Here is a 20,732-nt window from a genome sequence, read left to right on the forward strand (position 1 = left end):
CAGGGAGGGGTGCTACCAGCAGCTAGGGGGCTGAGGCCAGGGATGTTGCTAAATATCCTACAATGCACAGGACAGATCCCACCACAGAAAATGCTCCGGCCCAAAATGTCAGTGAAGCTGAAGTTGAGAAACCCTCCTCTCCAGCAAGGGCTGGCTTCTGTCCTGCCCTCACCCCGACTCGTGCCCCTGACCCCATCTCTAAAGACAGGTGACTGACCTGGCCAGGCTGATGGGAGATCAGGTCATGATTCCCCGTCAGCTCTAGACAGTGTCTCTGGGGACTGTCTCCCAGGGATTCCTCACCACGTTACAGGGTCTGCAGCAAGTCAGCCCCTCAGATGCAGGCCCCGTCCACCCCCTCCTACTCCCCAGTTCCTCTCTGCTGAATCACCTGAACTGGAGGCAGTGAGGCTGCTGTCATGGCTACAGTGGTGTCTTTGCTGTCATGACAACAGCACACTGCATCAGTCAGTCGTGCTCTCGGAGCACTGAGCTCCCTTTTCAGCAAAGGACAGTAATGAGAAATGACAAGCACGCGGCAAAGGGGGACGTGCTTTGGGTAGCACAGGAGGGTGGAGGGGCTCCTAAGGCCCTTGTCAGGGAAGGCGCTGCCGTCCTGGTGGAGCCTGAGGAGGTGGCGTCTCCCCTCCACTTACCCAGCAGACCCCTCAGTGCGGCGCTTCCCGCCTCCCCCACCTTAGCTGCCCCGTGGCCCTGCTCTTCCTGCTCCTGCAGAAGTCTGGCCATGGGCCATGCAGATGGCTGCCAGCCACAGCCAGCCTTGGGTCTGGGGCCCCAAGAGGGAGGGCAGTCCCAGAAAGGCAAGGCACGGGCTGGAGTCGGGGTGCAGGGCAGTGCTCTCTGCCTTTTAAGCAAAGGTTGTCACCGTGCGGGGCTAAACTTAGCCACAGGCTTTTCAGCTGGAAAAGGGGGCTGGTCTCAGGTTACGCTGGGCCAGCAAAGAGGCCCCAATTCTGTCCCCCAGCACCTGCTGATGGGCAATGTCCATCCCACCCCACCCCCCTCTAAATCCTCAACCCTTCAAGTCCTCAGAACCAGCCCTTCCTCCATCCTCAGCTTACAAACCCAGCACAGTGCCAGCTTCTGACTGACGGGTCTTGGAGAGGAATGGATCCCTTCCTCCACATCACGTGTGGGAAGGGGCTGGGGGCCTGTTCCCACCATATGCCCAAGACCTCCCAATATTTTTCCTCTTCTGGACTCCTCACCCTGCCCCCAACATCCCCTGGACGCAGCCAGTGAAGGGGAGGCCCTGGCTGCAGGGCTGGCCTGCACGTCCCAGGATGGGGAGGGACTTCCGCCCTAGCGTCCTGCTCTCGGCCCAGGGCTGGACGGGCTGGACAGGGTGAAAGAGGCATTGTCTTCCAGCGGGGGCGGCACAGCCCTCAGGCTTCCCAGGAGAGAATTTGTGGGAGGCCTCCGGCCCTCTACCGGGCCAGCCCCCAGCAGCGATGCTATCCCGCCCCGGGGCCCCACCCCGGGCCTAGGGGAGAGCAGCTGGTGCGCACAGGGCCTGGTTTGTCTGCCTCGATTCTCAGGTCTCCAGGCTGCCTGCGCCGCAGGACATCGTGACCTTCAGTGCAGACCCCTCCCCCTCATGCCTCCTCCGGAGCCTCCTTCCTCTCCAGGCCCCTACAGCCCAGGGCCCAGCCCCGGCCCCCGGCCCAGAATCCGGGCCGTTGGAGGGGGGGAGGGGGAGGGGGAAGGAGGACTGGGCAGGGTCCTGCGGGAGGCCCTCCCGAGCCTTTTCCTCTGCTGTTCCAGTGTCACTACCGAAGAGCCTCGAGAAGTTCCTCAGCCTTCCCGCCTCTCAGCCTTTGAAAGTAGGGGAGCGGGGGCGGGGAGGAGGAGGAAGGGGGACCCTGCAGCCGCGAGCCGTCCCTGGCTCCGGGTCCAATTCCCTATCTAACCGGCTCCCCAAGTTCTCCCGTTACATCCGTGCAGCATCCCTCAGTTCTCACCAGGGCCCACGGCCCCGAGTCCACAGAATCCCGCAGTAACCCCCCGCCCCCAATCCCCGCCAAGCACCATCACCGGTCCCCTCCTCCTTTGGGCCAGTCTCGGTCCCCTCCCCCTCTCCCTCAGCCCACACGCGCGGTGCCTGCACATTTGAAGAACCAGGCTGGTCCAAAAGAAGCGGGGGGCCGACTACTCGCGACTTTACGGGCGCACGTAGCTCATGCCTCCGCACCCGGGGGCTGGGACTGGGCTAGGCGGGCCTGCGTCACCACGCCCCCGCCCCTCCCCTGCCCTATAAATTCCGGCTGCAGCCTTCCCCTGCGCTCTCTGCTCCTACCCGTTCGACAGGCAGCCGTGTGTTGTGTGCAGTGCCAGGTAAAGCCTGGCGGAGAGGGTCCACAAAGGGCTCGGGGATGGCCCCGAAAGGGACAAGGGGTGTGCGCGGGCCGGGGGTGCGGCTGAGGAGGCCGGGGTCCGGGTCGCGGGGCCCCCGCATTGCAGGGGCGGGAGGAAGGACGTGCGGAAGCGCAGGTCCGGGATGGAGGCCTGGGGGAGGGGCGGGGAGGGCAGCGCCGGACTCCAACCGCTTCGCCGCGCGTTCTAATGCTCACCTCCCTCTGTCTGCAGCTGCGTCCCGGAGACAAGATGGTGAAGGTCGGAGTGAACGGGTGAGTTGCGGGGTGGCGCGGGGTGGGGCAGTAAGTCCTGCGCTTCCCACCGAATTGCGTCTGTGGGTCTTGCCCTACCGGGTCTCTGCCAGCGCGTGGGGGACCTGGATGGGGGTGGTCGTACCGCCCCCCAAGGAGAGCTCAAGGTCGGTGCTCAGACCTGGAGGAGGCCCTCGCAAGGCCTCGTGTCCCCCATCCCCGGCTGTTGCGCCTCCTGTTAACTCCGCCTCTGCGGAGCCTTCCACTCCGCCTGCGGCAGATACCCAGGAGTCTCCGATTCTTGATGTGGACCCATCCTCTAATCTTCCAACTCGGGCCCTTTCTTTCATTTCGCGCCCTTCGCGGTCACGTGCTGGGGAGGAGCCGGTCCCCCACCTGCAGCCCGTGCCCCCGGCCGGGCGCAGCCCCGGGATGCAGGAGGCACAGCTGCGCGCAGAACCAGCTGGGGGCGGGGGGGTGGGGGCTGTTGGTCATCTGCGGTAACCAGCCGCCATGTTGCAACTAGGAAGGAAATGAATGAACCGCCCGTTAGGAAACCTTCCTTAGCCCTTCAGCCTTCCTCCTTCCTTGCCTATAACTGACCCTCCTACCCCTGTCTCGTGGGGTGGAGTCGCCTTTATCCCTTAAGCCAGGTGAGGCCAGGCTTTCCCGTTCTTGTTCAACTAGACCTCAACTCTGACCATCCCTTAAACCGCTAGCCACATTTCCCCCCAGGGATGATAGGACGCTTTTCCTAGATGGTTATCTGATGAATCAGAAACGTGGGTTTATGGGGGTGGTCTTGTGTTGTGTTGGGGTTTTTTTCCTTTCCTTTTTCCGTAGAGGTGTGGTAGCCGTGGCTTGGCGCCATGCTGGGGGAGCTGAGTCATGGGTACTTAGAAATTTTCCACCACAAAATGGCTCCCGGAGCTGCAGCCCCTGTCTTCACAGCGGCTCTCCTCGAAGCTTATTTCTTCCATCCATGCGTAGAGGTGACCCAACCCTAAGGGCCAGGCTGTAAAGGTCACCAGGAGGGATTAGGTGTCTGTGAGCCTCAGGCATCCTGCCCTTCTCCCCATCCCGTCTTCCAGAAACCAGATCCCCACTCCACCCTAAGCTGGGGTTAAATATAGCTGCCTGACCTTTCTGCAGCTGGGGTCCTGGGCTTCTGCTCTTTTCCACCTCCTCCCCCTGCCCTCCCCACACCCAAACGTCTGTTGCTCCCACTCCTGGTTTTTGGGAAAGAGCTAGGAAGGACAAGTACTAAGCAAATCAGAGTGCTGGGATTAGGGGTTGAGAAACCATTCCTTTTCCCTCTTTACCTTTTGTAGGAGGGACTTGGGGAAGGGGTGGGTTTCCCCTGGCCAGTTCACTTCTGACCTTTGCTCTTGCCCTTTGAGCTTGGTGATGCTGAGTGTACAGGTCTTTGCTCTCTAGAGGGTGTAGCCCGAAGCTGGGCCAGGCAGGAACAAGCATTTACAGTCAGATGAGTGCCATGTGCCTGTCACGTGCCCAGACTGTAGGTGGCAGCAGCAGCGCACCACCCTACCCTGTTGCTCCTCAACAGATTTCAGATGGGTGGGCAAGTCTTTGAGCCTAATCACCTCTTGGGCAGGATGTGAGCCTTCACTTTGTGGCCGTGCTGGGAAGCCAGGCTGGCCTGGCAGAGTTGCTTAGGAAGGTGAAGTGAGCTCTCCTGGGACTTTTCTGGTGGTAGCAAAGTGGCATCCTCTTCCCTCTGAAAGAGGGTGAGTGGGCCTGGGGCTGCTTGCATACCCAGGAGGACTCTCTCCTCCCTTCTCATGTCTTCTCACCTGTTGTCCTCCTCAGATTTGGCCGTATTGGGCGCCTGGTCACCAGGGCTGCTTTTAACTCTGGCAAAGTGGACATTGTCGCCATCAATGACCCCTTCATTGACCTTCACTACATGGTGAGTGCCACCCATGCCGGTGGCGGGGAGCAGAGCCCGGCTGAGGCGCGGCCCCCTGATGCCCTCCCTCGTCCCCCCAGGTCTACATGTTCCAGTATGATTCCACCCACGGCAAGTTCCATGGCACAGTCAAGGCTGAGAACGGGAAGCTTGTCATCAATGGAAAGGCCATCACCATCTTCCAGGAGTAAGTGTGGGAGACGGAACAGGAAGAAGTTTGCCTTGGAGGAGGTGCTGGAATGGGGTGACCTCCTTGGGTCCGTGGCAGCCCATGGCCCTGAGCTTTGTCCTGTCTTCCCTTGTAGGCGAGATCCCGCCAACATCAAATGGGGTGATGCTGGCGCTGAGTACGTGGTGGAGTCCACCGGCGTCTTCACCACCATGGAGAAGGCCGGGGTGAGCCACAGGGAGGCGGGAGAGGAGGGGACCCCGGGCTTTGGTGTGCCAGGAAGATTGGGTGGGGCGGACCTAGGCCGGGAAGGGGGAGCCTGGGTTTGTAAGTGCTCCTCTGCCGCAGGCTCACTTGAAGGGTGGAGCCAAGAGGGTCATCATCTCTGCCCCTTCCGCCGATGCCCCCATGTTCGTCATGGGCGTGAACCATGAGAAGTATGACAACCACCTCAAGATCGTCAGGTGAGCATGCGGAGAAGTGGGCAGATCGCGCTGCGTGTTACGCGAGGGGCGTGCCCCTGACCTGCCTCCCTCTTTCCAGCAATGCCTCCTGCACCACCAACTGCTTGGCCCCCCTGGCCAAGGTCATCCATGACCACTTTGGCATCGTGGAGGGACTCATGGTATGAGTGATGCGGGGCTTGCCAGGGCACATTCAGTCCACACCCAGGGTGGGACCCTTCTCCCTCCCAGAGCATGGCCCTGGGCTGAGGGGCTGAGGGGCATCCGGGGTTCCAAGGGATCTGCTCGGGTCACTTCTTCCCTCAGGAGGAGGGAGGGGGAAGGGGTGGCATGGTGAGCACTAGGCAGGGCCTTCACGCCCCCTCCTGTCTCCAGACGACGGTCCATGCCATCACTGCCACCCAGAAGACCGTGGATGGCCCCTCTGGGAAGCTGTGGCGTGATGGCCGAGGCGCTGCCCAGAACATCATCCCTGCTTCCACTGGTGCTGCCAAGGCTGTGGGCAAGGTCATCCCTGAGCTGAACGGGTGAGACTCGCTGCTGCTTTTCTGCCCTGGGGACCCGGGGATCCGGGACGCCTGGTGCCGACTCTGCTTCCTTGTGTCTACAGGAAGCTCACTGGCATGGCTTTCCGTGTCCCCACCCCCAATGTGTCCGTCGTGGATCTGACCTGCCGCCTGGAGAAACCTGTAAGTTCCGGCTGGAGCAGCCTTGGTGGGCTGGGGCTTGCAAGACTGGAGCTTGAATGACCGCCTGTGTTTACGTCCTCAGGCCAAATACGAGGACATCAAGAAGGTGGTGAAGCAAGCGTCCGAAGGGCCCCTCAAGGGCATCCTGGGCTACACTGAGGACCAGGTACTGACGGGTCAGGGAACTTGGTGTCCACGTGGCCCCAGTGAGCAAGACTGGGTTCTATTCTTGGCCCTCTCCCTCCCTAGGTTGTCTCCTGTGACTTCAACAGTGACACCCACTCTTCTACCTTCGATGCTGGGGCTGGCATCGCCCTCAACGACCACTTTGTCAAGCTCATTTCCTGGTGTGTGGCTGGGGTGGTGTGGGAGTTGGTGCGCCAGAGTGGCACTGAGTCTGCTGCCCCCTGGTGGCCGACTCGGGAAAACAACCCTTAACTCCCTCTTCTTCCAGGTACGACAATGAATTTGGCTACAGCAACAGGGTGGTGGACCTCATGGTCCACATGGCCTCCAAGGAGTAAGAGTCCCTGGACCACCAGCCCCAGCAGGAACACAAGAGGAAGAGAGAGGTCCTCCGCTGCTGGGGAGTCCTTGCCCCAACTCCGTCCTCCAACACACTTGAGAATCTCCCGACCTCCATGCGGTTTCCATCCCAGACCCCCTGAGGAAGGGGAGGAGGGGCTTAGGGAGCCCTACCTTGTCATGTACCATCAATAAAGTACACTGCACCCAGGCTACTGTTCTGTCTTGCTCCAGGATCTAGGATAAAGGGGACGGGAGCTGGGCTGGGGCCAAGGAGAACTGCATCTTGCTGAGACCACCCAACCAGGCAGGAGCCCCGCCCCAGGGCGGACACTGCTCCCCTGAAGAGCCACGTGTCCTCAGGTCACCTTGATTCCTCTCTGAGGCCTTTGGGTGCCACGGGGACTCGCTGTGCTTCCGATGGCTGTGGCTGAGCCCAGGAATGGTCTGGCTCCACGTATCCAGATGCCGTTCTGTCTGCAGCTCCCCGAGGGTGACACTGGCACAGGAAGTCAGGGCACAGTGTGCCTGGCCTCTGGCCAGTTGGCTGACCTCTGCAGCAGCATGGAGCACGGCCAGCCTGCCGGGTGCAGACCCCAGCTCTGCCCAGTGGCTGCAAGTCTCAGTGCCCCGGTGATCACCAGCAGTGCAGCTGGGTGGGTGCCCTAGTGTCACCGGAGGGGTTACAGTAGGCTGGACCACGGGAACGGTGGGGATGGCTGTGCTCCCATGTCATCTGTCACCTGTGGATGCACGTGGCTTTGGCGGTAGAAGCACAGAGCTGGTGCCGGGAACCAGGGCTGAGGCCGTGGCCGTGCCACTCGAGGCACCGTTACCTTGGGCAGGTTACCTACAATCTCCGCACCTGCCTTGCACCTGCATGTTTTTAAAGTGATAACTAGCGCACTCTGCAGAGGACTGCATAACCACCCCCAGACCAGAAAGTGCTGGAAACAGTGACACAGACGTGTTCAATAAACAGTCGCCAGTTTCATTGTCATTAGATTCCACACAAACATCGGCTCAGCCCAGCCCGCCTCAGGCGGCGACAACGAGGGACCCTCGGTCTCGTAGCCCCAGTTCACCAAGCTTTTCCGAGTCCAGGACATCTCACTCAGCCGGTTCGTCTCAGTGTGTGACAGACACGGAGGAGACACACCTGCAGCTGATGCTTGAAGAAACTGGGACCCTGAGGGCACATGCGCCCATACATGCTCGTGTGCACACACACGCCCCCCCCCCACACACACACACAGCTTCACCTTTCTGTCACCGGGCGGTGACTGGGAAACAAGCAGGGGCTTCTGTCTCCCTCCACGACACTGACGCCGCACCCGGTCAGACCCAGAAGCCGCCGGCACCGGACGCACTAGGGCCCCTGCGACGCGCGGCACCTCCACCAGGGAAGGCTCACAGCCACGTCACTGCTGTCGGCCGGCACGGCCGTGAGCACTCGGACAAGAGGGAGGACAGAGCGCCCTGCCCGGGCCCACTCCCTCCGCTTGTGACACGGAGGGAAGCCCTCTCTGGTGCACGAGCCACAGAACGTCCAGCCTAATCCCCCTCATACCAGTGCCCACGCCAGTTAGCACCAGTACAGAATCAAGACGGCCAGCTGGCTCGAGGCCACAGGGACGGCAGGAAGGACAATCCATCATGTTCCTTACTCAGTGGGGAGGTGAGGGGCCACGAGCGCTCGGGCAGCGTGTTAAAGATGGGAAGTAGCATTCACCCACGCAGGAAGGCAGGGGAGCCGGCTGTGCAGGGGGTCGCCCGGGAAGGGCAGGCCAAGCCTCGCTCCAGACACCCCAGACCCCTAGAGAGGCCAAGGACCAAGGGGGGAGGCTGGGGAGGAGCACCCCGTGGCCGGGGCCGGGCTCGGTGCTGCAGGACAAACGCGTTCCCTTCTGGGAACCACCCAGCCCCCTGCCTCGGTGAGTCCCAGCGGGCCGAGGAGGCCCCTATCTCACGGCGCCGTCGGATGAGACATCGCGATCGGAGTCCTCAGCCTCGCTTGGCGGCGGCGGGGGCGGCAGGTCGCTAAGCGGGGCCGCAGTGAAAGCAGGAGACTTTCTAGAAAAGAGCGTCAGCTGTAACCTCGGGGCGGGTCAGCTGTAACCTCGGGGCGGGAGGAGTCCTGACAAGGCCGGCACGCCCCGCCACCCCTGGCCTGATCCCCTGGCAGGCAGCATCTCAGGCAGGGCAGGAGGACCACAGGGCAAGGGCGGATGCAGGGCAAGGGAGGGGGGAAGGGGGTAAGAAATGGTCCCCACTTTAACTTGGGGACCCGGAGAGGCTGAGTTCAGAAGTATCTGAGGTCACAGTATGAGACGCCGCCGGAGCCGGAGGGCACCGGCTCTGTGGCCCCAGCTTCACGTCTATGAAGTAGTTTTGCGATTTTTAAAAACTTACGCAGGGTCAAAGGCACAAATTGTGGCGCTGACTTTAGATAAAAGTCTGCCCCTTGTGCTCCCTGTCAGTCTTTAGCTGCCTTTCTAACCAGGGGAACCGCATCGGGAGGTTTCGGCAGTCCAACCACGGATGGACAACTGCCGAGGGGGAGGGAGCTGCCGGGCTGGGGCGAGCAGACCAGGCGATCTCCAACGGGCAGCCCCACGGCAAGACGGGCCTGAGTCACTGCCGGAGGGTCTCAGGGCTCCCCAGTGAGGGGCGCTGGGTACTGTCCCCTCCCGCCTGTGCCCGCGGGGCCCTTACCGGTCCCCGGACTGGGTGATGAGCCGGCGGCAGGTCTCCATCTGCACGTCCAGGCCCCGCTTCATGCTGCACATCTCCATGTACTCGTGCAGGTGCCGGTTCATGTCATTCTTGGCCGTGGCCAGCTCCAGCTGTGGCGGGGGCAGGGCAGGGCCGCCGGGTCAGCAGGGCCTGTCCCCCGCCCCCCGGAGGCTAACTGCCAAGCACCCCGGGCGGGGCACAGGCAGCCGTAGTGCAAGTGAAGGACTCAGATTTTAAACTAAACCAGCTCAAGGCAGAAGGTGCCCGATACCCCATCATTCCTTCTAGTTTCCCCGGGAGTCTCTCCCACAGAGGCTTTCACGAAGCGATCTGCTCTGGGCCTGCACTCTCGGAACAGACTCCCAACGAGAGCCGTGAGGAACGGATGTTCCTGAGTGCGTGGGCAGCACGTGGGGATGACCTTGCCCCTTCCTGGGGCCCCCCCGGGGCCTGCTCCAGTCCTCACTCCCCACACAGCGCTGTCCCCCCAGCCTGTCCCCCTCTGCAAGCTGGGAGCTCCTGGCAGGGCTGGCCACGGGGCCTACTCATCCCTGCGTGCACACCCCACACCTCGACGGCAGAGTCATTAGTTAACTTCAAGTAGCGTCCACGAGACTCATGGCCCAGAGGCCGGCTGGGCCCTGTTGAAAGGCACTCTGCTCTCTTACCACCTATTTCCTCTCATTGCTTTTCTCACTTGTAAGTCCTTTTCAGAGATGAACGGAAGGACTGCCTGCCTCGCTGAATGTCCGACGGGCTCTGAGATGTAGCCCGACTCAAGACACGTCATGCGTGACATGACGTGTGGCCCAGAGTCGAGGGCACGCAGTCTCCCTCCCAGACCCCGCCTCTGCGCCACAGGCTCAGAGGTAAGAGCTGAGAGCCAGGCGCAGAGGCGGTGAAAGATCTGGCCACAGACAGTGTGCTGCCTCTCTCTGTTCTGGGCACAAGGGGAGGCAGAGAAACTGCTCGGAGGTGACGTGCTTGACTGCTTGAGAGCAAAGAGAAAGGGCGGGAAGCCACCTGTGAACGGTCTGAACTGGGCAGAGAGGATGCGAAACTCGGAGAGAAAAGAAAATAGTCACAGAGCCAGACACAGAGACGGCAGCCCAGGTGGATCAGAAGCCCTAGTGAGCACGGCTCAAACTCCAGCCTTGGTTCCAGAGCTGGGATCCCAGCCGGGGCCCAGCAGCAAGAGCATGTGCAGGGGCAGGACGCACTGACTGTTCAGTCCAGGAGGGAAATACGGTGCCGCCAGCTCTTGTCCAGACTGGCTGCCACCTACACCCCAATCCCTACACCTCAGGAGAGCCCCCCGGTATTAAAGAGGAGGGGTGGGCTCTGGAGCCCATCGCTCAGCGGGGCAGGGAACAAGGGAACGAACCAAACGTATTCCAGCAGAATACGAGGCTAGGACGGCCACCAGTCTCTACACAGCCCCTCAGAGCAGGGCTGCAGGAAGGAGACGACCCCAAAAGCCACACTGCAAACCCCGTGCACGCTGGCAGCGGGGCAGGGCGGAGGGGTGAGGCTGGGAGCAGATGGAGGGGAAGGGGTGGGGGAAAGAATTCCCGCCCACCCTCCACCTGGGCCTTGGTCTCACCATCCAGTGGTGGAAATGGTCCTTGCCTCCATCCCAGGGCCCCTGAGAGATCAAAGGTCACTGAGTTGAAGGACCTCAGGTGTCCCATTTGGATGTCCAGAAGCAACACTGCAGCCACCACCACCGTGTCCGCCCCGCTGACACCTCCCATCATGCCATTCTAGGCGTAGGGAGGAGGAGGACAGTGGGATGGTGTAAACGGGAGAGCAGAGTGCAGTTCCCCCTCCCAGCTCCTCAGCTAGTGGCGCACAGCTGGCTGTGTCTTTCTTTTCTTTTTTTTTTGGCCACATGGCATGCGGGACTTGGGGGGGGGATCGAACTGGGGGCGAACCCGCGCCCCCTGCAGTGGAAGTGTGGAGTCTTAACCATGTGACTGCCAGGGAAGTCCCCAGCAGTGCCTTTAAAAGTGAGCACCTGTCTGCCCGGGCAAAAAAAATGAAAGCAGGTTTTGCTGAAAGGAGAAGGGCCGGCTAATGTGCGCTGGGGGAACGAGGATGTAGGAAAATAATTCCTCAACTTCCACTGCCGCTGTGAGGGCAGTGGGCTCGGAGAGAGGCCCCCAGCCTCATCCCCAAGTCAGAGTGCATGGCAAGGACCCTCTCACGCTCGCTCGGGCAGGAGGGCTCACGAGAATCGCACGCGCACGCAAGCCTCGTCCCACAGGCCCTCCTCCCAGGTGCCACAAATCCTTCCCACCGCCCCAGAGGCCTAGAGTTTAAGTTGAAGCACCAGTTCCACTCGCATCTCTAGAAGGTTCCTCAAGGCTAGGGAATAGGAATGGAGGTTTCCCCACTGGCTCAAAGGTTGAGCCGCGACAGCAGCAAAGTTCAAGTCCATCCGCGTGGGCTTCACCACAGCACTAACAATAACAACAGCAATGATGATAAAGCAACGACCATACGCTGTGCTGACGACGAGACAGACGCTGCCCCACGCTCTGCCTGGGCCTTACTTCACTTGACCTTCAAACAACCCTGAGGGAGGTATTAGTAAGAACCCCACTGTATAAATAAAGAAGCATGCTCAGAGAAAAGAGGCCTGTTAAAAGTCAGAGTGGAAGTAAGTGACAGAGCTGAGGTTTGAACCCACATCTGTCGGCCTCCCTCCCCAGCCTGAGGTCTTAAGGACCCACCGGAGGTGCTACAGTGGGGAGATCACTCCGCCCCCGTCAGGAAGAAATGGGGAGGCCCTGGTGTCTGGGGTCCCGCAGGGGTGAGGCCATTGCACCTGCGACCCACCGGGAGCCTGGGCCCCTCGGCTTCAGCGCACGGCCTTACCTCTATCTGGTCAATGGTTTCCTGATATTCTTTCTCCCGGGTTTTGAACAGGGACTCAGTATCTTTAATCACCTTCTCCAAACTGTCTTCCGGCTGCTGGAGAGGAAAGGGAAGCAGGGGGAGGCCAGATGGGAGGGGTGGGACGGGGCACCACAGGGCAAGGCGAGGGAGAGAGTGAGTCAGGTTAAAGGAAGCCGGAGAGAGAGGGGACGAGGACAAAGGACCAGGGAGAAGCAGGTGACGGAGGGTGGCCACAAAGGGAAGACAGAGCACGGCGTGGACGGTGGGCGGGGAGGAGACGGCCTGGCGCCCGGAGAGGAGGAGCCGGGACCCTGCGGCCGGGAGGGCGGTTACCTCTCCCGGGGCCTCTGCAGCAGCCAAGGCATAGCCCGAGAAGTCCTCCCAGAGCAGCAGGGTCTCCTCGGTCTCCTCCCAAGTCAGGCTGTCACAGTCGTCCTCAAAATCATACTCCCTCCTAGAGACAGGGAGCCCCGGCGTCAGGGCGGGCGGCAGGGAGGGGCTGCTGGGCGGGGCTCCGGCCTCGGGGGCGGGGCGGCGAGGGGCCTGCGGGACTCACAGCTGGTTCAGCATGCGCTGCATCTCCTCGTTGATGCTGAGGGCCGTGCTCTCCTCCTCGTCCCCGTCGGGGTGGCAGGGCCCGTCACTCTCTGACAGGGAGGTGTCCTCCTCGACGGCAGCCTTGCGCTCCCGCTTCCGCCCCCCCATGGACGGGACCTTAATGGGAGACAAGTGCAGAGACTACAGAGACGAGGCCGGGTGCATGAGGAGAAGGGCGTGGGCGCCGGCAGGGGAGGGAAGCATGGACCAGCGGGAAGGGGGGGCAGACAGAGAGAAGACACAGTTACAAGACGGAACAGAAACACCAGCGTCACCGAGACAGGCAGACAGACACAGATGGGGACGGGGCTGCAGACTAGGAGGAAGACAGACAAGAAACAGAGAAAACAGAGCAGTAAGATAAGGGGGAAATGGCTGGCCTCGACCACAGTAAGATGTGCATAATGGCCCAGAGGATTTCTTTTCTAAAAAAAGTCTTCTAGTGAAATGACTGAACTGAGAGGAAACTTTCAGGCTGCAAGGAGGAGGGAGACACGGAGTTGACAAAGCAGAACCTGAGTCACACATCCAGATCTGGAAGCCAGAGGGCAAAGGGAGAGAGAGAACTGGAGGCAGAAGAATGAGAGAGAGGGAGAGAACAGGTGGGGGGGGGGAGAGAACAGGTGGGGGGGGAGAGACAGAACAGGTGGTGGGGGGAGAGAGAGAACAGGTGGGGGGGAGAGAACAGGTGGGGGGGAGAGAACAGGTGGGGGGGAGAGAGAACAGGTGGGGGGGAGAGAGAGCAGGTGGGGGGAGAGAGAGAACAGGTTGGGGGGGAGAGAACAGGTGGGGGGGAGAGAACAGGTGAGGGGAGAGAGAACAGGTGGCGGGCGAGAGAACAGGTGGGGGGAGAACAGGTGGGGGGAGAACAGGGGGGAGAGAAGTGGGGGGAGAGAGAGAAGGGGAGAGGGATAGAAGAGAGGGAGAGAGAAGGGGGGAGAGGGATAGAAGGGGAAGAGGGATAGAAGGGGGAGAGGGAGAGAGAAGGGGGAGAGAGGGAGAGAGAAGGGGGAGAGGGAGAGAGAAGGGGAGAGAGAAGGGGGGAGAGGGAGAGAGAAGGGGAGGAGAGGGACAGAAGGGGGGAGAGGGAGAGAGAAGGGCAGAGAGGGCGAGAGAAGGGCGGAGAGGAAGAGAGAAGGGCGGAGAGGGATAGAAGGGGGGAGAGGGAGAGAGAAGGCGGGAGAGGGATAGAAGGGGGAGAGGGATAGAGAAGGGGGAGAGGGATAGAAGGGGGGAGAGGGAGAGAGAAGGGGGAGAGGGAGAGAGAAGTGGGGAGAGGGATAGAAGGGGGAGAGGGATAGAAGGGGGAGAGGGAGAGAGAAGGGGGAGAGGGAGAGAGAAGGGGAGAGGGATAGAAGGGGAGAAGGAGAGAGAAGGCAGGGAGAGGGATAGAAGGGGGAGAGGGGGAGAGAAGGGGGGAGAGGGGGAGAGAAGGGGGAGAGGCATAAAAGGGGGAGAGGGAGAGAGAAGGGGGAGAGGGAGAGAGAAGGGGGGAGAGGGGGGAGAAGGGGGGAGAGGGAGAGAGAAGGGGGAGAGGCATAGAAGGGGGAGAGGGAGAGAGAAGGGGGAGAGGCATAGAAGGGGGAGAGGGAGAGAGAAGGGGGAGAGGCATAGAAGGGGGAGAGGGAGAGAGAAGGGGGAGAGGCATAGAAGGGGGAGAGGGAGAGAGAAGGGGGAGAGGCATAGAAGGGGGAGAGGGAGAGAGAAGGGGGAGAGGCATAGAAGGGGGAGAGGGAGAGAGAAGGGGGAGAGGCATACAAGGGGGAGAGGGAGAGAGAAGGGGGGAGAGGAAGAGAGAATGGGGAGAGGGATAGAAGGGGGTAGAGGGAGGGAGAAGCGGGGAGAGGGAAGGAGGGGCGGGAGATAAAGAAGGGAGCAGAGCAGCCGGATAGAGGGGAGGGGTCTGCGCTGAGAGCCCTGCGGGTCAGGAGGCCTGGGGAGCTGAGAAATGGGCCGGGGACGCAGGAAGCTTGCGTGAGAGCAGAACTAACCAGCTTCTTCTGTGGAGGAAGCAAGAGAAGATGAAAGGCAGAGAGGCGAGGAGGCAGACGGGAGAGAGAGGGGAGGGGAGAGACGGCGTTAGAGACCGCTCCAAACTCCTCTCCAGAGGTTGTCCCTCACCCCCAGCCTCGTCCCGCCAGGGCCCGGCTGCCGCGCTAAGCTCTCCGAGAAGGGGCCGGGCCCAGCTCCCGCGGAGGACCGGGCTCTCGCGGCCCCGCGCCCCCCTACAGAGCTCGGGCGCGGACACCAGGCGGTGGGACGGGGCGGGGGCCGGACCCAGGCGCCCCTCGCCCTCACCTGGAACATCTTGATCATGTCCTCGCAGTTGCGCTGCTGGGCCAAGTCACAGAGCTTGGCGGTGATGTCGATGCGGCGGCAGATGTCCATGTCCACCTTCATGGCCTTCTCCTGGATCTTCGTGTCCAGGTCGGACAGGTTCTGTGCGGGGAGCACGGAGGGCGGTGAGGGGGTCCTCAGGGCCCGGCAATGTCCCCTCATCCTCCCAGACACACGGCCCCTCCCAGCAGAAGGCACCCCTTTTCCTGGGTGCCCCTCCAGCACTCTGCCCAGGACAGCTGGCTCCCCGGCCAGACGGGGCCCCCGAAGGGCACGGCCCAGTGGCTGGGACATGCAGGGGGCTCCCTCCTGGAACTCAGGCTACAAGAGACACTGACTGGCTGACCACCAGGGGCTATGAGAGTGGAGAAGTATCGCAATGGTGACATCAGCTGACGCTGAACGAGCACCACTGTCCTAACTCAGTGCATCACAACCTTCGAACCAGACTGCAAAGTGCGTGCTTTACTATCCCACTCCAGATACGAAGGCAGAGTGACCCAGATACGAAGGCAGAGTGTCAGGACTTCACCCAGGGCCACACTGCGAGCAAACCACCCTGAGGAACAATGGAGGCCACGGGGACTTCCGCTGTCTCTTCTTCTCCGGAGTTAGGGGTGGGCAAGCGGAAAAGAAATGGAAGCACATACGCTGGGGGGAGGGTCAGTGAATTGGGTGCAACTAAAAAGGCCGGCTGCCTGGCCTCAGGCAGCCTCGCCCCGGCGGGTAGGGACGAGGGGTGACGCGGCGGCACTCACGTTGCTCATGAGCCCCTTGAAGACCACCAGCTCGGCCTTCAGCTGCTCCACCTTCAGGGCCAGCTCCTCCTGGCAGGCGTCAGCCTCCTGGGCCTCCTACGGTCGGGAGAAACCCGGCGTGAGCCGCACTGCCTGCGGGCGGCGGGCAGGGGAAGGTGGGACGAGGCGGGGCAGGGCGGCCCTCACCTCCTGGAGCTCGTTCACGCGCTCCTGCAGCTGCAGCCTCACCACGTACTCCTCTTCCCACCTGCAGACAGCGAAGGGCCAGCGCCTGGGTGCGGGGTCCTCCCGCCTCCGCTCTCCGCCCCCCGCCCGTCTGGCTCAGGCTCAGGCCCCGGCCCCGGGTCTGCTTCCCCAGACGGGAGGAGCCGGGCAGAAACGTGTGGCTCCAGGCTCCCCGCCAGCTCCCAGCTCACCAGCTGCCTTCCCGGAACCTCCGGCCTCGCACCATTTAAGAGCAACTGCGGCTGCTCTGGTCCCTCGCAGGGCCCAGCCCGACCAGCTGTCCGGCTGGCCTCGTCCCCCTCCTTCTGCCCACACCACCCGGCCCGGTCTCCCACCTCCAGTCCTCAGATCCGGGCTCCCGCCTGCTGCCTGCACCAGAACAGAGCTCGTCTAGCCCGCTGCCCTGCCTCCTGTGGTACCATTAATCCTGTAAAAGCAGCTGCAGGACACATACGGCATCAGCAAAGGTGGTCAGGAGCCTGCGAGGAGATGCTTGAAGTCCATCCCCACAAGCTCCAGAAACTGCCCACCCAGAGGCCCCGGGTGAGCCGCAGAGAGGGGCCAGGGTGCGGGCAGGAGCCTGGGATCACTGAGCACCCACACCCAGAGGGAGAGGGAAACCGTGGCGGGTAAGAACTAGCGGCAGGACCTCCTGGGCCCCCGCATGCAGAGCCTAAGACCACGAGGAGGCTAGAAGGCGCTCCTGGCCAAGGCTGGGAGCTGGCCGGCACGTCCCCCTCCTCCTCACACAGGCAGGAGGGCAGCGGCGGGGGCAACACCCCTGCTTAGGATTGATTTCAGGGCCCCGCAAGGTTGGCTGGAACAGCGGGACTCCTCAGACCCCACTGACATAGCCCAGTACTTCTCCCCCATCCTGGAAAGGCTTCCTCCAGGCTGAGAAAGGAGGGCAACTGCACCAGGGGAGAAACCTCAACGCCAGAAAGGTGGTTAGGAAGCAGCATGGAGAACATACTCCGCAGGCCCAGGATTTGGTCTTCCCCTCCCCTCCCCTCCATCTCTGTTCCCAGGTGCCTCTCAGCTCTCTTCCCCGGGCTCCTCCTCCAGGCCCATCTCTCCTAGCCCTCCCGTTCCTCCGCACTGCAGTGTTCCTAATAATAACTCCTCGAACTCACCGTGGCCGCCCCTCCTGGCGGCTGGGCTGGGCCGGGAGAAAGCAGCCCAGCTCCCCTCCCGTCTTCCTGGCTCCCCACCCAGCCCCTCCCCTCGCTCTGGCATTCTCATTCAGACAGTTGGAGCCAGCGAGGTGCCCCAGCAGTGTCAGGTTATGTATCTTCTTAAAGAAGACATTTATCTTTCTGGGCCTTGGTTTCTGCGTCTACAGCGTGAGGGCAGGGGATGCAGTACCCTGAGGCCCCTGGGGTCCGTGCATCCCTGGAGGAAGCAAGCGAGACAGACAAGGGGACCAAAACCCTGGGGAAGATGCATCAGGGAGGGCAGGACAGTGAACTCAACTGTTCCAGGTAGAAACTTAAGGAAGTTAGGTATGGCTTAAGATTAATAAAATCTCAAACAAACAAACAAAAAATCTGAAAATAAACCATCTGGAAGCTCACTAGAATTCTATTTGTACTCCAGCCAGACATTCCCACGAATGGGTTCGTTTTGACCTCTATTTAAATCTGGTCTCCCTCGCAAGGTTCTTTAAACATGGGTAGACGTTGAGCAATTTCCATGTATTCTACATTGAGCAAACATCTTTCTTCCAAATAAACGGTCTCCCTGAGTGAAGTGAGGAAGCAGGGGCCACTCCTATGTCGGAAAAACTGAGACCAGGAAAAAGAGATCCACCCAAGGTCGCACAAGGCAGGGGAGCTGAACCCAGAACCAGGAGGCCTCAGCTCCTTCCCAGTTTAGTGCTCATACTATGCCCACGTCTTCCAGGCTACAGACGGGAGCTAGCTTTGCTATAAAGAGAAGAGACCAAGGGCAGGGGATCTGGGGTGGAAGAACGAGTTGACTACCAGTATCACGTACCACCCACGTCTGGCTGTGAGGCCCTCTGCACAGCGGAGTGCTGCAGAGCTATGAGCTCATCAGCCCCCGAGGAATAACCCTTTGCTGCCCTGGACAGCTGGACCAAGGACAAATACTCTTCCGGTTAGAAACAGAACACCCCCACAACAGCAGTTGTTCCTGTGGCTATGGATGTATTCCAGAACTGTCCATGTTCCACTGCTGACGGCGTTAATTAACTCCTGCAGTGGCTGGGGCAGGATGGTTCTGGGTGGCATCTGAATGATGGTTTTAGGATAACTGAGACTCCCAAAGACACTTCAGTCATGGACTACAACCAAGGCAGGAAGCCAGCCAGCATGAGGACAGGACTCCACCTCAGCAAGCCTGCTGATCTGTGATCTGCTAGACTCTGGCGGGTTACAGATCCCTGAAGTTCGCCCCCGACCCCCAACCCGACCCAGCAGGCATTTGCCTGAGCATTCAGCCAATCCCCACCAGACACAAATCTCTGCTCCACTGGGCTGCAAGGGTAATTCCCAGGCCTGCCCACAAGGGGTCAGAGTAGCTCATTAAGAGGTTAAACCTGAAGGCTAAGCCTCTTTCCGACCTGTCACCTCCTCCGTCTTCAACCGTGGCGTCCCAGGCACAGTGTACGAAGTGCTGGCTGTGCTCAGGCTGCTGTCCTAACAGCATGGTTATCAGCCGTCTAGGGGATCCACCTGGATGCAGCCAGCACTCCTGCGTCGCATCCCCTCCCCTGGCGCCTTGTGCTACCCCGCAGGGCTCCCTGCAGTAAACCAACTCCTCATCTTCAGAGCCACCCAGCCTGCCCCAGCTGCCTTGTGTCAAAGGTGTGGTGTGTCCATGTTCCCAGCCTTCTCCTACTCGGGTCCTTGCTGCCCTCTTCACACTTCCTCCGCCTTCAGCTCTGCACTTTCAGATCCCCCAGCTTCCAAGGCTAGCCCTGGGCCAACTACATAGGCCCTTCCCCTTTCCCTAGGGAATTCCCTTTACTCCTTCTTCCCGCCTCCCTCCTTTTCTGACCCACTCCCAGAAATGCCCTAAGGTCCCCACAGCATTCTGGTTTGGATGGAACCAGGGTAGCCGTGCTGCTCCCTCGGACGCCGTTTTGGGAAACGCTGGGCAGAGGCAGGATCACCTACTGCAAGGTGCAGCCCCTCTCCAACCCCCTCTCATTTCCCTTCGACTCCCGAATTAAAACTACAATCTTTGCCTCTAACTTTTGATCAGTAATGTGGAGCCTATATCACAAAGTCGCTCCGAGGGCTGAGACTGGGGGATTAAGCAGTAGCCCGGATGTGGCCTCTCCGACCCATGTCCCTTTTACACATCACAAAACCCCCAGTTAACACAGTCCTCCAAACACTGCAGCCTAGATGAAAAACAAGTGTTCCCCGCAGTATTCGGCTCCTAGACGCCTCCTTCCGGTCACGAGTCTCGACTTCTGCATTCTCTAGGGATTCTAGTCTCCGGGTATCCAATTCCTTCTGTGGACTTCCAAGCTCCTCCTTACACAGCAGGAACTTTACTCATACTGACTCCTCCCTGATTCTTGGGCCCCAGCTGCTCTCGGCTCCTGTACGCACACCTAGCCCCGGCCCCAGTGTGGCGTGAGCTGAGCCCCCTCCCCACCTTCCCGATCCCTACCTCCGCTTGTACTCGTCCCGCTCGCGCTTCACTTTAGCCAGCACGTTGTAGAGAGCGCGGATCTCGGGGGTGATGGTGTCGATCTGGACGCCCACCCCGTCGGGGTGCACCCACGACAGGCCAGGCCCTTGCACCAAAGTGGGCTCCAGTCCCGGCCCGAGCCGGCGGGCGTGAGAGAAGGACCAGATGGTGCCGGGCATGAAGCGGGCCGACGAGGAGGAGGCAGAGGAGGCGGAGGTGGAGGTGGAGGGAGCCGGGTGGCAGGCCGCGGAGGGCGCGAGGGGGCCTGCCGGCGAGCGCGCGGGCGAGCCCAGCACCCGCGCCGACGGGGTGCAGACGGCAGCCGGCCGGGCGCCCAGGGGCAGCCCCAGGGGTCTGACGGGGCTGACGAAGCCGGTCTGCACGGCCTGGTCTCGGCGAGCCAGGCCCCGCCGGCCCTGCTTACCCTCCTCCAGCGCCTGCTGCAGCTGCTTCTCCAGCAGCCGGTTGCGGCGCTCCAACTCGTGCACCTTGGCCAGGAAGCAGCGGAAGCGGAGGTTCAGGGTCTTGAGCACGTTGATGTTGGAGCCCAGGTCGTTGCGGAGCGCCATGGCGGCGGGGGGCGCCGGGCCCGGCCCGGGCGGCGAGTAGGAAGCCGAGCCGGCCCGGGCGAGCGGCGCCGGGGGCACGTCCCCGCCGCCGGCCAAGTGGTCGCTTCCCACGGGGTCCCCCAGCGGCCCGGCCAGGCCTTGCTGCTCCTGCTGGAGGAGGAAGAGGTTGGGGCCGAATAACGGATTCATGGCTGCGCCTTCTGCCGGGAGATGGAGACCCGTGCAGGAGCAGGGCTGGAGGGCGAGGGAGGAGAGCCAATGAGGCGCCAGGGGGGACGAGGGGCAGCCAATCAGACGGCTCGGCGGAAGGGGCAGAGGTCAGCGGGGCGGAGGAGGCCAGGGAGGAGGCCAATGAAAGGCTCATTCGGAATCTGGCACCTGGACCGACCTTTCCGGGTCTGAGGCTGAGCCCTGAGCCGACCGGACCCCGACCCATGCCCAGAATCCAGCCAGCGTGGCAGGACATAAAACCCAGGTCCTCCAGTACTCCATGGTTCTGGTGGCACGAAATTCACCTTCCCTACACCCCAATTGCCCTC

At 61.5% G+C, this 20,732-nt stretch overlaps 2 protein-coding genes across 3 annotated transcripts; one reads left to right on the top strand and one right to left on the bottom strand.

Annotated features, from left to right (window-relative positions):
• The first annotated feature begins 2,239 nt into the window (after window positions 1-2,239).
• On the top strand, window positions 2,240-6,615 carry GAPDH (glyceraldehyde-3-phosphate dehydrogenase). Its single transcript, XM_082666215.1, has 12 exons — window positions 2,240-2,355; window positions 2,608-2,648; window positions 4,458-4,557; window positions 4,638-4,744; window positions 4,863-4,953; window positions 5,075-5,190; window positions 5,270-5,351; window positions 5,566-5,717; window positions 5,801-5,879; window positions 5,962-6,045; window positions 6,129-6,226; window positions 6,334-6,615. Exons 2-12 carry the CDS (start codon window positions 2,626-2,628, stop codon window positions 6,401-6,403), a joined length of 1,002 nt encoding a protein of 333 aa, XP_082522341.1. The 5' UTR covers window positions 2,240-2,355; window positions 2,608-2,625; the 3' UTR covers window positions 6,404-6,615.
• Window positions 6,616-7,385: 770 nt separating this feature from the next.
• IFFO1 (intermediate filament family orphan 1) lies at window positions 7,386-20,397 on the bottom strand (the record flags this gene model as incomplete). Of its 2 annotated transcripts, none has more annotated exons than XM_082666517.1 (9): window positions 7,386-8,477; window positions 9,120-9,250; window positions 12,021-12,116; window positions 12,375-12,495; window positions 12,598-12,755; window positions 14,937-15,077; window positions 15,734-15,829; window positions 15,920-15,980; window positions 19,604-20,397. In XM_082666517.1, the coding sequence occupies 9 exons, from the start codon at window positions 20,380-20,382 to the stop codon at window positions 8,366-8,368; spliced, it is 1,695 nt and encodes a 564-aa protein (XP_082522643.1). In that variant the 3' UTR covers window positions 7,386-8,365. The 2 variants fall into 2 exon arrangements, with proteins under 2 accessions (XP_082522643.1, XP_082522644.1); XM_082666518.1 differs by having other exon boundaries at window positions 12,598-12,779; window positions 19,604-20,382.
• Window positions 20,398-20,732: the final 335 nt, after the last annotated feature.

This window comes from Grampus griseus (genome assembly GCF_964374135.1).
Source record: "Grampus griseus genome assembly, chromosome: 11".
NCBI classification, from domain to species: domain Eukaryota; kingdom Metazoa; phylum Chordata; class Mammalia; order Artiodactyla; family Delphinidae; genus Grampus; species Grampus griseus.